This window comes from Carcharodon carcharias, chromosome 10 (genome assembly GCF_017639515.1).
Source record: "Carcharodon carcharias isolate sCarCar2 chromosome 10, sCarCar2.pri, whole genome shotgun sequence".
In the NCBI taxonomy this organism is placed as follows: Eukaryota; Metazoa; Chordata; class Chondrichthyes; order Lamniformes; family Lamnidae; genus Carcharodon; species Carcharodon carcharias.
Genome location: NC_054476.1, coordinates 155,411,695 through 155,430,237, shown reverse-complemented (window position 1 = coordinate 155,430,237; position 18,543 = coordinate 155,411,695). Strand labels below are relative to the sequence as shown.

The 18,543-nt window shown below is 44.9% G+C and overlaps 1 protein-coding gene across 3 annotated transcripts in view; it reads left to right on the top strand.

Annotated features, from left to right (window-relative positions):
* cluha (clustered mitochondria (cluA/CLU1) homolog a) overlaps positions 1 to 18,543 on the top strand; it is a 106,826-nt gene that overhangs the window by 52,429 nt on the left and 35,854 nt on the right. For all 3 annotated transcript variants that reach the window (XM_041197204.1, XM_041197203.1, XM_041197202.1), the window contains exons 3-8: positions 1,906 to 2,077; positions 5,813 to 5,956; positions 7,951 to 8,078; positions 11,268 to 11,422; positions 12,848 to 12,973; positions 18,159 to 18,306. In XM_041197204.1, coding sequence (XP_041053138.1) covers positions 1,906 to 2,077; positions 5,813 to 5,956; positions 7,951 to 8,078; positions 11,268 to 11,422; positions 12,848 to 12,973; positions 18,159 to 18,306 — 873 coding nt within the window. The remainder of the gene's footprint in view (positions 1 to 1,905; positions 2,078 to 5,812; positions 5,957 to 7,950; positions 8,079 to 11,267; positions 11,423 to 12,847; positions 12,974 to 18,158; positions 18,307 to 18,543) is intronic.

Below are 18,543 nucleotides of genomic sequence, written 5' to 3'. Positions count from 1 at the left end.
TATACACCTGGTCACCTCCTCAAAAAATGCAATCAAATTTGTTAGGCATGACCTCCCTCTGACAAAACCATGCTGACCATCCCTGATCAAGTGGAGATAGATTCTCTCCTTCAGAATTTTCTCCAATAGTTTCCCTGCCACTGACGTGAGACTCACTGGCCTGTAGTTCCCTGGCTTATCTCTACAAACCTTCTTAAATAGCGGAACCACATTAGCTGTTCTCCAGTCTTCTGGCACTTGCCCCGTGGCCAGAGAGGAATTAAAAATTTGAGTCAGAGCCCCTGCGATCTCCTCCCTTGCCTCCCTCAGCAGTCTGGGACGCAAATCATCCGGACCTGGAGATTTGTCCACTTTTAAGCCTGCCAACACCTCCAATACCTTGTCACTCCCTATATCAATTTGCTCAAGAACCTCGCAGTCTCTCCCCCAGAGTTCAATACCTTCATCCTCATTCTCTTGGGTGAAGATGGACATGAAGTATTCATTCAACACTCTAGACATGTCATCTGGCTCCACCCATAGATTGCCCCCTTGGTCCCTCATGGGCCCTACTCTTTCCCTGGTTATCCTCTTCCCATTGATTCACTTATAGAATATCTTGAGATTTTCCCTACTTTTACCAGCCAGAGCTTTCTCATATCCCCTATTTGCTCTCCTAATTGCTTTCTTAAGCTCCACCCTGCACTTTCTGTACTCCACTAATGCCTCTGCTGATTTGCTTCCCTTGTACCTGCTAAAAGCTTCTCTTTTCCTTCTCATTGTAACCTGAATATCTCTGGTCATGGTTCTCTGGGCTTGTTACTCCTTCCTATCACCCTAGATGGAACATGTTGAGCCTATACCCTCCCCATTTCCGTTTTGAACACCCCCTCCACTGTTCCTCTGTAGATTTCCCCAAAAGTAGCTGTTCCCAGTCTACCTTGGCCAGATCCGGCCTTATTTTACTAAAATCCACTCTCCCCCAATCCAAAACATTTTTTTGCAACTTGTCTATTTCTTTGTCCATAACAAACTTAAACATTACCAGAATCAAGTTTCCTAAGAGAAAATGGAAGCTGTGGTTAAGGTCTGAAGTTGCTCAAGTCATTGAGGTTAGAAAAACTGTGCTGTCTAGTGGAACAGTGAGATTGTCCCTCAAGTTTGTGATCAGCTTCATTTGAACCGAGAGGGACCATGGTCAATGTGAGAAGGACAATTTAAGTAGCAAATCACTTGGGTTTCGGTAAGCAATACATTGACTTTAAACCCTGGGTTAATGTTAATTGTCACAAGATCCAAGGGGGCAATGTGCCAACATCAGCATGGTGAGGCTAGGTTTTCAGTTGACCTTATTTTAATGTCAGTGTTTTAAAGTGAATGGGAAAATGCCCATATAAAACTTAGGTGACAGTGTCTTGAAATGGTGGGGAGGGGGCTTGGTAATTTATTCATGGATAAGGAAAGGCTGCTTTTGAACTTCTACCTGTACACTTTTATAGGAATAGAGCAATTTGCAGGGTTGACTACATATGAACTTTGAACACTGTGGCTATATTGGTCAATGGCTGATCTGTTGTCAAAATTTGAGGAGAATTAGCACCAGCTCTCTGCATGCCACCAATTCTGACCTCTTGCCCGTCCCTGATTTTCATTGCTCCTCACTTGGCAGCTGTGCCCTCAGCTGCCAAGGCTCTAAGCTTTGAAATTCCACTGTGGCCCCCCCACGAAACTTCTGTGCCACTCTACCTTTTTTTTCCTTTAAGACACTTAGTATAACTCACCTCTTTGGCCAAGCTTTTGATCATCTATCCTAATGCCGTGTTTTGATGCCAAATTTTGTTTGGGAATGTTCCTGTGAATGCCTCGGAATGTTTTACCTTGTTAAACATGGCAAAGTTAATCTTATTTTTCCTAATTTGTTCCTAGGTTTCTCCCCAGGAGATGGTGCAGGAAATCCATCAGGTCCTTATGGACAGAGAGGACACCTGCCATCGCACATGCTTCTCTCTGCAGCTGGATGGAAATGTCCTGGACAACTTCTCTGAACTCAAATCCATTGAAGGCCTGCAGGAAGGCTCCAATCTGAAAGTAGTAGAAGGTATTGTTGTGCTGTCTCCCACTCCACGTTCTTTTCCAGAGTCAGAAAATGGGGGCGTTTGTTGCCTCCTTTATTTCTCTCTCCTTTCGCCTTCAGATTTTTAAAATCAAAACTTTGTACCACCTTAATCGCTAATTCCTGATTTATCTTAATATTTTCAACCTTAATGTCCTGCTCCAGGGGCCTCGAACCTTCATCTTTAGTTTTCTGTGTAATAATGTACAGTTGTGAATTAGCCTAAGTCCAGAACTTTTTTGCGATCGCTGACCCTTCAGCCATTTTCAGCCCAGCCAATCATTTCTGATCAGTTCAGAGATCAGTCACATTGGAACAAAAGAAACCCATGGGATGACGAGTTTTCTGTCTCTCTTGGCTGACTCTGTTGCCTACATTATGGGTCCAGGCCAACTAAACATCCCTCTGGACCTGCTCTCTGTAGTTCTGAGGCCTGTACCTGCAGCTCTCTAACTCCGCATATCCTCTCGCATCCGCCAGGGGTTGTCTCAACAACAGACTATAGGCTACATCTGTCTGACGAGGCCTATCTAAATCAATCCAATTCGTTTTTCTATTTCTCTTGTCCTGGTTGAAATTTGTGGATCTGAAGGTTTGGAAGGACCTGTTCCTTAGTGCCGGTGCCTCACTGGTGGATAAGACCATAAGACGTAGGAGCAGAAATTAGGCCATTCGGCCCATCGAGTCTGCTCTGCCATTCAATCATGGCTGATAAGTTTCTCAACCCCATTCTCCCGCTGTCTCCCCGTAACCTTCGATCCCCTTACCAATCAAGAACCTATCTATCTCTGTCTTAAATACATTCAATGACCTGGCCTCCACAGCCTTCTGTGGCAATGAATTCCATAGATTCACCACTCTCTGGCTAAAGAAGTTTCTCCTCATCTCTGTTCTAAAAGATCTTCCCTTTACTCTGAGGCTGTGCCCTCGGGTCCTAGTCTGTCCTACTGATGGAAACATCTTCCCCACGTCCACTCTATCCAGGCCTTTCAGTATTCTGTAAGTTTTAATCAGATCCCCCCTCATCCTTCTAAACTCCATCGAGCATAGACCCAGAGTCCTCAAATGTTCCTCATATGTTAAGCCTTTCATTCCTGGGATCATTCTCGTGAACCTCCTCTGGACCCTCTCCAGGGTCAGCACATCCTTCCTGAGATACAGGGCCCAAAATTGCTCACAATATTCTGGTCTGACCAGAGCCTTATAAAGCCTCAGCAGCACATCCCTGCTTTTATATTCCAGTCCTCTCGAAATAAATGCCAACATTGCATTTGCCTTCCTAACTCCCCACTCAACCTGCAAGTTAACCTTAAGAGAATCCTGGACTAGGACTCTCAAGTCCCTTTGCACTCCAGATTTCTGAATTCTCTCCCCATTTAGAAAATAGCCTATGCCTCTATTCTTCCTACCAAAGTGCATGACCTCACATTTCCCCACATTGTATTCCATCTGCCACTTCTTTGCCCATTCTCCTAACCTGTCCAAATCCTTCTGCAGTCTCCCCGTCTCCTCAATACTACCTGTCCCTCCACCTATCTTTGTATCATCTGCAAACTTAGCCAGGATGTCCTCAGTTCCTTCATCTAGATCATTAATGTATAAAGTGAAAAGTTGTGGTCCCAACACTGACCCCTGCAGAACTCCACTAGTCACTGGCCGCCATCCTGAGAAGGATCTCCTTACCCCACTTTCTCTGCCTCCTGCCAGACAGCCAATCTTCTATCCATGGTAGTACCTTGCCTCTAACACCATGGGCTCTTATCTTACTGAGCAGCCTCCTGTGCGGCACCTTGTCAAAGGCCTTCTGAAAGTCCAAGTAGATAACATCCATTGGCTCTCCTTTGTCTAATCTACACGTTACCTCCTCAAAGAATTCTAACAGATTTGTCAGGCATGACCTCCCCTTGATGAAACCATGCTGACTTTACCTGATTTTACCATGCACTTCCAAGTATTCTGAAATCTCATCCTTAATAATGGACTGTAAAATCTTACCAACGACTGAGGTCAGGTTAATCGGCCTGTAATTTCCCATCTTTTGCCTCACTCCCTTCTTAAACAGGGGGGTTACATTAATGATTTTTCCAGTCCTCTGGGACCCTCCCTGACTCCAGTGATTCCTGAAAGATCACCACTAACGCCTCCACTATCTCTTCAGCTATCTCCTTCAGAACTCTGGGGTGTAATCCTTCTGGTCCAGGTGATTTATCCACCTTCAGACCTTTCAGTTTTCCTAGCACCTTCTCCTTGGTAATGGCCACCGTACTCACCTCTGCCCGCACCCCCCCACCCCCCCCACCGCCACCACCACCACCACCGACTTTCTTGAACTTGGGGATGTCACTTGTGTCTTCCACTGTGAAGACTGACGCAAAGTACCTATTCAGTTCCTCCTCCTTACATACAACCCCAAGCTCCATTAGTGTCTGTCATCCGAGATATCGAAGCATTACTGACAATGTTAACTTGATACGTGATCTCTGGGGTTCTATGGGCATCAGACAAAAAGTTTGGACCTTCCTAAATTAAATAACTCTTCTAAGAACTGATCAAGTCTCTAGATGTCATTATCATTAGATGCTACAAAATTTTTAGTGCTCCAGTCAGGCGGTACTTTGAGTACTGCATCCAGTCCTGGTCTCCAAGAAATGTGTCCAAGTGCTAATGCAGTGCAGAGAAGAGCTACAAGGTTGGTCCCTAGTGTAAGGAGTATTGAGAGAAGACAAATGAAACTTGGATGTTTCAACTTGGACAGGAGGTAGCTGAGCTCATGTTAAGAGGCAAGCAAGATTCTTAAGGTTATAGACAATATTGCTTCACATTACACTCAGGAGTAGAACAAAGGAACGTCCATTCAAACAACAGCAGTGTACGTTTTAAGATTGATATTGTGCAATTCTTCTTCATAGCTAGAGTATTGTGTGCAGTTCTGGAATCCGCATTATAGGAAGGATGTGATTGCACCAGAGAGAATGTAGAGGAGATTTACCAGGATGTTGTCTGGGCTGGAGAGTTTGAGTTATGAGGAGAGATTGGATAGACTAGGGTTATTTTCCTTGGGGCAGAGGAGATTGAGGGCGGACACAATTGAGGTGTATAAAATTATGAGGGGCATAGATAGGGTAGACAGGAAGGAACTTTTCCCTTTGGTGGAGGGATCAATAACCAGGAGGCATAGATTTAAGGTAAGGGACAGGAGGTTTAGGGGGGGTGTGAGGAAGAATTTTTTTACCCAGAGGGTGGTGGGAATCTGGAACTCACTGCCTGAAAGGGTGTGAGATACCCTCATAACATTTAAGAAGTATTTAAATGTGCACTTGCGGTGCCATGGCATACAAAGTTATGGGCCTAGTACTGGAAAATGGGATTAGAATAGTTAGGTACGTGTTTGACCGGCGGGGACTTGATGGGCCGAAGGGTCTTTTTCTGTGCTGTAGACCTCTATAACTCTATGACTATGACTCTATAGTGATTAACATGCAAGATGAGCTTCCACTTCAAGTAGTGGAGGGAAATATCTTGGAATCATTTAAGAAACAGTTGGATGCTACATTCAGATGGGGAAAGAGAATGTTAGTATATCTCTAGATTGATGAGGGAAGATGGGTCGAATGGCCTTTTCCATCCATAATTATCTTAACACGAGTCGCATTTAAAATGAGCTGAGTTGGAGCAGGTTAATCACTTTGTGGCTTTTTTTGCGTGTGTGTATTCCCAAAGAGCCCTACACTGTCCGTGAAGCCCGGATACATGTGCGACACATCCGAGACCTTCTGAAGAGCTTGGACCCGTCCGATTCCTACAATGGCGTAGACTGCAATTCCTTGTCATTCCTGAGCATGTTTACTGAGGGAGATTTGGGAGGTAAGAAGGGAACTGACAGTGATGTTTATGTATGAGAAAGTGAAGGAAGTGTGTGTATCCCTAAAACGGTGTCACGAGATTATGCAGAAATGCAGCTCCTAGCAGGGCGTTGAAGGTTGCATTAAAAATTTAATTTTAAAAGCTGTCCTCTAGTAATTTGTGTTCAGACTATACAAGTTACCTGAAATGCAAGATCAGTACCTTCCTGTACCATCCTTTCTCAAAGTAATGCGTTACTTTGCAGCACTAGGTTTTTAGGTGCCTCATGCTTATTTTTTTTCAAGCTTCCCAGATGGTTTAGTGAGTTAATACAGCTAATAGTTAATCTTCACAAAGCAGGAAAGATCATTGGTCTGTGCTGAGACAGCTCTGCTCTCAGTAGGGGTGGCACCAGGGAGGGCTGCAGTTGGCCTCTGCAGAGGAATAAAGAGAAAGACTTTCATTTATGTAACACTATTTCCTGCCACCACACAGGAACAGGAAGTTGGTGCTGCTGACATCATCAGTGTGCACCTGGAACGGGAAGTCGGCAACCACTCCACCCGTGGGCGCACGCGTGATGCCGCTAATGTCATGGTTGAACACTCAGAACCCCACTTGCTCACCTCACTCACCTGCTTTACTCGCCGCCCAGCTCCCAACCCTTGGCTTCTTCATTCACCGTCCTGCTCCCTGCCTGTAGACAGCGAGGGAGCAGGGTGGTGAGCGGGAGGGAGGGAGGCCGTGAGGGATCGGGAGCTGGGCAGCCAGTGAGCAGGGCAGGGAGCTAATTGCAATTGTGACCCTGGGATTTTTAACTGGTGTTTTGGGAATCAGTTTTCTGTGAAAACTGCAATCCTTAACCATGATGGGGGGAAAAAAAAACACATTGATGTTGCACTTGTTGAATTATATTTGCACAGCTCAATATTATGGATGGTCCTATTCTTTGGTGTAAGCAGCTACCTGTGGCTGGCAGTGAGGTCACAGGGAATGCGACTGCATGTCCAGTGAATGCACCCCCTGTAGTTACAGTTACAGAAAACACAGCCTCAACATTGGCCAAGGCACTGGGGATAAGTCCTCTGCTGTTCTTCAAAATGGCACCATGGGATCTTTTGCATCACACAGGTGAGGCCTCGTTTTGACCTCTCATCCGAAAGACAACATCTTCAGCACTCCCTCAGGACTGCACTGGAGTGCCAGCCTTGATTTTAGAGCTCACACCCTGAACCTGGAAACTTGGTTCAGGCAAGAGTGCTACCAACTGAGCCACTACTGACATAGCTGAATGTGATCGAGGGTCCTGCTGCTGATGCCTATCCAGTCACCTTCCCCACCGTCTACCCACTTTACTGGAGGTGTGCGCAGGCATCAGATTATAATTGGGGTATTTGATGCTGTTGAATAACCTGGTGCCATTGGCTGTCAAGACTTGCACATGAATAATGGCCACTTCAGTGAAGTATTAGAGAATGATGCTTGTGGAGGTGTATTCAAGCAACTCCTTTAGGAAAGGAGAAAATTGTCAGAGCTTTTTTATTAAACTCTCGTGACAAAATATTGGTGCTGAACTATGAAGTGACCACTTTTTTTTTATTTCCCTGAAGTCTGAAATGTTGACCATGATATGATGACATTGCATGATGGGCAGGGTAGGCAGCTCCAGTCTGCTTCGTTCAGCTGTTAAAGCCAAGTACAGATGTTTAATTTCTGCAGCTGGAGATTGACAGATGTGACAGGAGCTCGTGTTTCAAAAGGCAGTGGGGGACAGAGAAGTCATATCTGCAAGTAAATTGTGGATTAAAGTGCTTGTTCTGGGAATTCTTTTGACAATGACTTTTCCTATAATATAAGATAACCCTGATCCATTATTAACTAATCCATCGGTTTTATTCTACTGGGATCAGGTCACTGTGGGCAAAGGCAGCAGTGGATAAAGCGGTTATTGTGGCTTCTGATGGAAAGGAGTAGTGTTACTGATTTTTATTGCAATTTTGAAAAATTATTTTCAGAGACTGGAAAACGCAAAAGAAAAGGCTCTGAGTTGGAGCAAATTGACTGCACGCCCCCAGAACACATTCTCCCTGGCAGCAAGGAACGCCCTTTGCTCTTTCTCCAGCCACAGACCAAGGATGCAAAGGTAAAACAAAAGCAAAATATTGCAGGTGCTGGAAGTGCTGAAATTGAAATGGAAAAATACTGAAAATGCTCAGCAGGTCAAGCAGCATCTGGAGAGAGAGGACCAGTGTGAACGTTTCAGGTTGATGATAGGACACAAAAGCACTTATTTATCTTGAAGTGGTGTTTGATCTGTTTTTAAAATAAAGGTGAGCTGTGAGCACTGGTGCAGGTTCTATTAAGGTATTGGCCAGTACTGTAAACTGTCACAGGAACTTTAGTATGTTGTGACTTGTCATATTTAGGTAATGGGAAATTTCCCACTTCATAATTTCCTGTGAATGAATTTAGCAGGATTATTTTAAAGTTATGAATGGATGGGACAGCATAAGTGGAAGCAGTCTGTTTCCAGTAGTTAAGGGACTTCAGATTAAATGGATGGGATTTATAACAGAGACCAGGAGACACTTCTTTCCATGAGAGAGCTGTGAGGCTGGGAAATTCACTTCCAGGGTTTAAACGATTGAGGCAGAGTCAATATTCAAGATCAGATTGTACAGGTGGGTGAAGGGATAAGGCAACAGGGAGGATAATATGAGTTGGACTTGTGTTGTGTGGATGGTAAAGGTTTAGAAAGACTGGTTTGTTTCCGTGTTGTAACTTCTAATGTACTTCAGATGAATCAGGATATTCATTGTTCAACAGAGAACAATGTCGCTGCATGGCCAGGTTAGTTAATCATCGAATGTAGTACTGGGTGGTAGAGGGGGGTGTGGAAACTAGACATGTTACAGCTTGTGCAAGCTTTTATTTGTCAAGGACATGTTTCTGAGGCGACCTCTAAAGTGCTCAAACTAGAAGATGAACGGCTCAGAAGCGTTGGAAGTAGCTAAGAGATTTCTCTTGCAAATTGAATTATTTACAGTTCTCTTTTTTTTAGAAAAAGGAATTGATCAAATATCTAGCGTGCAGTTGGTTTCAGTTTGCAGTTTATAATTCTCTTGCAAGTAAAGAATTTAGTAACGGGTGTTGCAATGGGGAAGTTTGATTTGACTATAGGTTTTAGTCGGAAATATGCTTGCAGCGGGCGACCATACAACACAGTGGAACCTTACACCATGTCTGTCGTGCATACACGTGCACACAGCGCACGCTGTAATCAGGAACCGGAACCATGGCCATGCTTTCCACACCTTGAATGCAGAGGTTGCTGAGGCCAGTTACAGAACCTGCAATTCTATCCCTCAGCAGAAACCTGTCAGCATTTCAGGAAGCTTGGGAGCAACTAGTGCATTAGGAGTAGGAGAGATAATAGAAGACAAACAATGTGCTTAGTACTACATCATGTTTTAAAATTTGTTCTTGGGACGTGAACATCATTGGCAAGGCCATCATTCATTGCCCATCCCTAATTGCCCTTGAGAAGGTGGTGGTGAGCCACTGCCTGGAACCGCTGCAGTCCATGTGATGTAGGTACATCCACAGTGCTGTTAGGGAGGAAGTTCCAGGATTTTGACCCAGTGACAGTGAAGGAGCAGTGCTACAGTTCCAAAGTCAGGATGATGTGTGGCTCAGGAGGTCAGAAGGGCAACCTGCAGGTGAATGTGTTCCCGTGCATTTGCTGCCCTTGTCCTCCTTGGTGGTAGAGATCACGGGTTTGGACGGTGCTGTCGAAGGACCCTTGGGTGAGTTGCTGCAGTGCATCTTGTAGATGATACACGCTGCTGTCGGTGGTGGAAGGAGTGAATGTTTAAGATAATGGACGGCGGAGGATGCCGATCAAGCAGACTGCTTTGTCTTGGATGGTGTTGAGCTCTTTGAGTGTTGGAGCTACACTCATTGAAGCAAGTGGAGAATATAGCCCTTGAGAAGATGGTGGTGGGAAATGTTTTGTTATTGCTTAGGAACTAACATTTTCAGCATCTCGCCTTTGTATAGGACCTTTATAATGTTGGAAAAGTGTCCCCAGGCAGGTCGGAGGTATCATTTTAAAACGGGCGTTGAGTCCAAGGAAGCAGATGTTAGGTGATGTGACAAAAAAACTCAGTGTAAGAAATGAGTTTTAATGGCCAGACAGAGATGGAATTTAGGGAAGGAGCTGAAGACACAGCTGCCAATAAAAGAGGAAGGAATGTATGCAAGAGGCCAAAAGTCATAAGAACTGAAAGCTTGAGGAGCTGGGGGATATTGTAGTGCGGGAAGAGGTAGGGAAGAGCTGTTGAAGAAGGAGTGTTTTCAACTAGAGAATTTTGTATTTGAGGTGTTGGGGACCCTGTGAGCCAATCTGTAGATTTGTGAGGACAGAGGCAATTGGTGTGTGAGATAAGACATGGGCAGCAGTGTTTTGGAGAAGCTGGAGTTTACGGAGAGAGCGCAGGATAGCAGGCTTTCCAAGACAGCATTGGAACAGTCAAGTCTGAAGGTGACAAAGGCATTGAGAGTTTCAGCAGAATGGAACTGCATTAGGGGCATAGGTGATGAACATTGAGAGTTGAATTAGATGGTCTTTGTACTGGAGAGGATATGGGATCAAAAGCTGAGCCTGGGGTCAGGTAGGATGCTAAGGCTGATTCTGGGGAAATACCTGAGGTAATTGGTGGGGAAAGGGGCAAATTGATGACTCGTTTAAAGGTGGAAGTCAAAAATGATGACATCAATCTTCTCGATGGTTACCTGGAAGAAACTGTGACTTATCCATGGTTGGCTGTCAGATGAGCTGTAGATGAGGAAGAGGAGGAACTCCAGAGGTAAATCCTGGGGTGGAAAGATGAAAAATACAGCAAGATGCTCTTGCTGTATTGTGATTGGTCAGAGTGGAGCCACTGGAAGCACTTTCACCAATCTAAACAATAGGGGTGAGGGTGGTGTGGTCGACTGTATCAAATGACGTGGAGAAGATTAATGCACCATAGTCACAGAGGATGCCTTTTTTAACATTTCGGTTGGGGCTGTTTTTGTGCTGTGAGAAATTTTGATGCAGAATTGCTGCACCCTGATAACAGATCATGTCATGTGTGGTAAATTTCAAAAATTTGTGGGATATTGTGATATGCTAAATCACTTACTCTAACTCTGTGTGTATAAATGCACAGTTAATGCGTCCCCGTAATCTTGTTGCAAAGGCTCGTCATGTGGTGCAATGTAAATATACTATAAGTTGCGTAGCTGTATAAGAATTGTGATTTTAACCTGCTTCCCTCCCTTTCCACAGCCTCTGCAGTGCCTGAAAGTGTTAACTATGAGTGGCTGGAATCCTCCACCAGGTAACCGCAAGATGCATGGTGATCTGATGTACCTGTACGTAGTTACCATGGAGGATCGGCATGTTAGCATCACTGCTTCAACCCGAGGTTTCTACGTGAATCAGTAAGTTTTGTGTGTGTCTGTGTTTGCTTCCATGGTGGCTTCTCCCTTTCATTGTAGATTTATTTATCTCCTCTTCCCTTGTTCTTGCTTTATGCGGGGAAAGAGGGTAATGCATCTGATTTCTGCTTGGAAATTGCTCCATTGGGAAAGTTTCCCCAAGTGGGGAATTTATGACATAAACCAGTAAGCTTGATTGCAAAAAAAAACCTCATTACTGGAACTTGCAGGCCAGCGACTGCCTTGATCCGTACTTGCTTCCTGCTACCCACTTCAACTCTGATTTGAAGGAACAACTGCAGCTGCTAAGTGGGTGGGAAAGTTTGTATTTGTTGGTTTAACTGGCTGTAAAATTCAAGTGAGTTCCGAATTAGCCAGTTGTTGCCCACTCTCTATTTAAGTAAAAGGGAATGATTTGCAGAATTGAAGACTATGGCAATTGCAGATATAGCGAGTCCTGTATCACTGAATCAGGGGAGGCCATTGCCCTGCACCTAACCACTGCACCTGTTGCAGTTTCACACAAGCTAACACTCATAACTTGAGTATTGCTGAAAAAGAGATGTGTCTAAGTTTTTTGTCTTGTACTCACCAGCATACCCTGCAAGTATGCCAATATAAGCACAAAACAACAATTTATACTGTCTGTGAAGAGAGTGCCAACGAATCAGCGTGTTTTTATTCTTGCGAAGTGTCCTGATGAGTGAAAGATGAAAAGCTTAGACATGTCTCCTTTTTCAGCAATGCTCAAGTTCTGTACCACCAAACAACTACTCATAACTAGCACACCCAGTTGAATGGAATGCCAGCAGTCTGTGTCCATGCTGGCAGAAGGTATGCAGCAGTGGCCCGGTGGAGATGACCCTCTATGTTTTTATTTCCCTCCCTCCTTTCTCCTCCTCATCCCCTTTCTCCCTCTATTTCCCTGCATGAGAGTAATTCACTGACCTACACCACCATTACCTCTACTGAGAGAGTTTGTGACTCTGATCTGACATTTGCTTCTTCAGTTTCTTTGTAAATTCCTGAAAACACAAATTAAAATGACATTTATATTTGTAAAGCCATTGTACAGTTTGACTACAAGGTCCCTGCAGGAGGGGCATATTTAAGTTATCTCTGTCTTTTGGAGTCTGGATAGTGTTAGTTGCTGCACGCTATTATGGTGGGAATGAGCACTGGGTGTGAGCTAGACAAAAAAATATCCGGTAAAACGACCACTTAACACAAGCAAGATGATGTACAGAGCCTTCCTGAAGGAAATTGAGGACTGAAATCTCTGGGTCCAGGAAGTGTATTTTTATGTATGCGTCTGTGTGTGTAGTTTTGCTTGAGTTAAATCTGCAATGTTAAAACAACTTACATAACTTTTTAAATGCAATATATTTTTCACCTGTAGTACAACACTGATTTTTCTATTTGGAACAGGTCGACAGCCTACAGTTTCAACCCCAAGCCTGCAAACCCCAGTTTCCTTAGCCATTCACTGGTGGAGTTGCTGAGCCAGATCAGTCCTATTTTCAAAAAGAATTTTGCCACCTTGCAAAAGAAAAGGTGAGAGACTGGTGCCAATTGTCTTTTTTTGTTTCTTATAATTGCGTACATTCCTGAAACATAACTAACTTGAGAAATATGCTTTTGTTTCCCGTTAACTAACTTAGCAAGGGAGTGTAGAGTTCTCATAAAAGGTCATCGCGATCTGAAACATTAACTCTGTTTCTCTCCACAGACTCTTCTTACCTTTTTTTTAATTCACTTATGGGATGTGGCGTCGCTGGCTAGGCCAGCATTTATTGCCAATCCCTAATTGCCCTTGAGAAGGTGGTGGTGAGCTGCCTTCTTGAACCGCTGCAGTCCCTGTGGTATAGGTACACCCACAGTGCTGTTAGGGAATGATTTTGACCCAGCGACAGCGAAGAAATGGCGATATATTTCCAAGTCAGGATGGTGAGTGACTTGGCGGGATAGTTCCAAGCGGTGGTGTTCCCATGTACCTGCTGCCCTTGTCCTTCTAGATGGTCGTGAGTTTGGAGGTTGCTTCCTAAGGAGCCTTGGTGAGTTTCTGCAGTGCATCTTGTAGATGGTACACACTGCTGCTACTGTGCGTTGGTGGTGGAGAGAGTGAATGTTTGTGGATGGGGTGCCAATCAAGTGGACTGCTTTGTCCTGGGTGGTGTCAAGCTTCTTGAGTGTTGTGGGAGCTGCACTCATCCAAGCAAGTGGGGAGTATTCCATCACACTCCTGACTTGTGCCTGATGGTGAACAGGCTTTCGGGAGTCAGGAGGTGAGTTACTCACCACAGGATTCCTAGCATCTGACCTACTCCTGTAGCCACAGTATTTATATGGCTGGTCCAGTTCAGTTTCTGGTCAATGATAAACCCCAGGATGTTGATAGTGGAGGATTCAGTCATGGCAATGCCATTGAATGTCAAGGGGCGATGGTTAGATTCTCTTTTGTTAGTTATGGTCATTGCCTGACACTTGCGTGGCACGAATGTTACTTGTCACTTGTCAGGCCAAGCCTGGATATTGTCTAGGCTTTGCTGCATTAGGACATGGACTGCTTCAGCATCTGAAGAGTTGTGAATGGTGCTGAATATTGTGCAATCATCAGCGAACATCCCCACTTCTGTCCTTATGATGGAAGGAAGGTCATTGATGAAGCAGTTGAAGATGGTTGGGCCTAGGACACTATCCTGAGGAACTCCTGCTGTGATGTCCTGGAGCTGAGATGACTGACCTCCAACAATCACAACCATCTTTCTTTGTGCTAGGTATGGCTCCACCCAGCAGAGTTCCCTGATTCCCATTGATTCCAGTTTTTCTAGGGGTCTTTGATGCCACACTCCATCAAATGCTGCCTTGATGTCAAAGACAGTCACTTTCACCTCACCTCTGAAGTTCAGCTCTTTTGTCCATGTTTGAACCAAGGCTGTAATGAGGTCAGAAGCTGAGTGACCCAATGAATTAGATCTAACGTGGCAGTCCTGCCACATTCAATCATGAATCGTGGTGAACAATTGAACAGCTCACTGGAAGAGGCGGCTCCACAAATATCCCCATCCTCAATGATGTAGGAGCCCAGCACATCAGTGCAAATGATAAGGCGGAAGCATTCACAACAATCTTCAACCAGATGAGCTGAGTGGATGATCCATCTCAGCCTCCTCCAGAGGTCCCCAGCATCACAGATGCCAGTCTTTAGCCAATTCAGTTCACCCAAACTGAGCATCAGTGAGCAGCTTATTGCTAAGGAATTGTCGCTTGAAAACACTTGATGACCCCTTCCTTCACTTTACTGATGATCGTGAGTAGACTAATGGGGCAGTAATTGGCCAGGTTGGATTTGTCCTGCTTTTTGTGTACAGGACATACCTGGGCAATTTTCCACGTAGCCGGGTAGATGCCAGTGTTGTAGCTGTACTGGAACAGCTTGGCTAAGGGTGCGGCAAATTCTGGAGCACAAGTCTTTAGTGCTATTGCCAGAATATTGTCAGGGCCTATAACCTTTGCAGTATCCAATGCCTTCAGCCATTTCTTGATATCATGTGGCGTGAACTGAATTGGCTAAAGATTGGCATCTGTGATGCTGGGGACCTCTGGAGGAGGCCAAGATGGATCATCCACTCAGCTGATCTGGTTGAAGATTGTTGTGAATGCTTCCGCCCTATCTTTTGCACTGATGTGCTGGGCTCCTACATCATTGAGGATGGGGATATTTGTGGAGCCGCCTCTTCCAGTGAGCTGTTCAATTTTTCATCACGATTCATGATTGAATGTGACAGGACTGCCACGTTAGATCTAATTAATTGGTTGTGGAATCGCTTAGCTCTGTCCATCACTTGCTGCTTATACTGTTTGGCACGCAAGTAGTCCTGCTTGTAGCTTCACAGGGTTGACACTTCATTTTTAGGTATGCCTGGCGCTGCTCCTGACATGCCCTCCTGCACTCTTCTTTGAACCAGGGTTGATCCTGTGGCTTGATGATGATGGTAGAGTGGGAGATATTCTGAGCCATGAGGTTACAGATTGTGGTTGAGTACAATTCTGCTGCTGCTGATGGCCCACAGCAGTCTTGAATTGCCAGATCTGTTCAAAATCACCCCATTTAGCATGGTGGTAGTGCCACACAACTCAGTGGAGGTTATCCCCAATGTGAAGGCAGGACTTTGTTTCCACAATGACTGTGCAGTGGTCACCCCTTACGATATTGTCATGGACAGATGCATCTGCGGCAGGCAGGTTGGTGAGGATGAGGTCAAGTATGATTTTCCCTCTTAGTTCCCTCACCACCTGCTGCAGACCCAGTCTAGCAGCTATATCCTTTAGGACTCGGCCAACTCGATGCTACCAAGCCACTCTTAGTGATGGACATTGACGTCCCCCACCCAGAGCACATTCTGCACCCTTGCACCCTCAGTGCTTCCTCCAAATGGTGTTCAGCATGGAGGAGCACTGTTTCATCAGCTGAGCGGGTGGGGGGTTGCTGTAGGTGGTAATCAGCAGGAGGTTTTTTTGCCCATGTTTGAACTGATGCCATGAGACTTCGCTGGGGCCAGAGTCAATGTTGAGGGCTCCCAGAGCACCTCCCTCCTGACTCCATACCACTGTGCCATCACCTCTGGTGGGCCTGTCTTGCCAGTGGGACAGAACATACCCAGGGATAGTGATGGTGGTGTGTGGGACATGATCCATAAGGGTATGACTTGCTGAGTTTTTCCAACATTTCTTTGCTTTTATTTCAGATTTCCAGCATGCACAGTACTTTGCTTTTGTATTGGGGAAATAAAGCCTCTTGGGTATGAAAACGTCTTTGACTGTCCCCAGAAAAAAAGCACAAATGTGAAAATAATCACTCTGAGTTTTGTTGCCATGTTCAGTGATTCATTTCCTCTGCAATTCCAGTAAAGCCTACAATTACAGCATGAGGCCCAGTTTATTATCATGGAGTTAGCAGCCAAACAAAGCACATTACTACAGAGCTAAGATGGAGGAAGATAATTGGGCTCTGAGGCTTGTGTACAACAGGACTGAATACAAAAACAAGGAGTTGACGAATCTGCACAAGACATTGGTTAAGCCACAGTTAAAGAAAGCAGTGTAGAGTTTTGTGAATTCCATTATAGATAGGTATTTGGAGCATTGTAATGGAGTAGCATGGTTTTATAGGGGATTAATTCTGCTGCCCGTGTCTTACCTCACACCAAGTCGTGTTCACCTTTTGTTCCTGTGCGCGCTGACCTATGTTAGCTCCCAATCAGGCAACATCTTGACTTTAAAATTCTCACCCTTGTTTTCAGATCTCTCCGTGGCCTCGCCACTCCGTATCTCTGTTACCTCTTCCAGCCCCATAATCCTCCGAGATACATGTGCTGCTCTACTTCTGGCCTCTTGAGCATTCCCGTTTTAATGTTTCCACCACTGGTGGCCGTGCCTTCAGCTGCGCAGGACCTGAGCTCTGGAATACCCTCCCTACACCTCTCTACTTCACTTTCCTCCTTTAAGACGGTCTTTAAAACCTACCTGTGACTAAGCTTTTGGTCACTTGACCTAATATCTCCTTGCGTGGTTTGGTGTCATGTTTTCTTTTATAATGCCCCTCTGAAGTGCCTTGGGAAGTTTTATTATGTTAAAGGCGCTGTACAAGTACATGTTATTATTATTAAATTGGTCTGCATTGCACCTGCTTTTCAGGCACTATGTGACCTCAAAATGGCAAGACAGGAAGGTTGCACATGGTTACAACCGAAGTGCATCACCTGCCATATTGGGCAAAGAGAAATGAGTGGTGCCATTTACCCATACTAGAAGTAGGTGTTAAGCCAGCCATGTACACAGGCAAATAAGGAGCCTAAAGCCTGCTTCAGGTCTCTGATGCACTGTAGATTTTCCGAGGCAGCCACTTAAATATTACTGAAACTATATTTTGCGCAATTATGCAATTGCTTCCAAGCATTCTAAATATAGAGTTGTAAGTCATGCATTGAACCCTGAAGTACATTGAAGCTTCTGTGGTTCATTTAATATTTAATTTGGCGTACCTTAAGCAAAAGCTTAATTTGGAACTGTCGCTCGGTCAAAATCCTGGAACTCCCTCCTCAACAGCACTGTGGGTGTTCCCACATCACATGGGACTGCAGCGGTTCAAGAAGTCAGCTCACCACCACCTTCTCAAGGGCAACTAGGGGTGGGCGATAAATGCTGGTCTAGCCAAAATACCTGCATCTCATGAACAAATTAAAACACTGTAGGATGATGACTATTTAATGATATATGGCACTTTTGTGATTATGTGTTTAAGTCTTAGTTGTGTTGGATGTTCCTGAATTCCTGGGGCCAGATCTTTATCCTGGCAGAATACAATACTTCACATGCTTTTTATTTTGTGCAGTTCAGTTCTGTGGAGAGTGACGCCAAAGTGATCGCTCTGCACCATTCTCCCATTCTAAGCCTGTCAGCACTCTCCAGAACCTGACCTAATGGACAGAGGAGATAGTTCTTATTTGCAGGACTGGAGCTGCATAAAAATTATATTGAACAGTGGTGCCTGCATGATATTTTGCATCTGGAATTGGCTACACGTGATCTTGAAATGAATGTAGTTCCACGATGCCTTTGAGATGAGCCTACTTGCTGTTTAGTTGGGTACAATACGATGTTAGTGGTGTGGGCGCGGGGTGGTACAGTAAAATATTTGAACCCTGGTTTACTAACTTGTGTACCATTTGATGCATAGGGTTCAGCGACACCCGTTTGAAAGGATAGCAACTCCTTTCCAAGTGTACAGCTGGACTGCACCCACAGTGGAGCATGCCATGGACTGTGTCCGCGCAGAAGATGCATACACTTCACGTTTGGGGTATGAGGAGCATATACCAGGCCAGGTACCAAGACTGATCAATGCACTATAGCAAGCCAAAGTGTAACAGCCTCAGTCTGTCTCCTATTACAGCCTTCCTCTTTTCTTTATTCTCCAACCAAATTGTCTCTGTGCAGTTGTGTATCCCAGTCACCCTGATGCCACCTGATGAAAGACGACTTGCACTCAGGTTGCTATCACACCGATTTTGCTTCCCTTATTGACTCCCCCACTTCAGTGGAAAGATGCCTGGCCTCTGTTC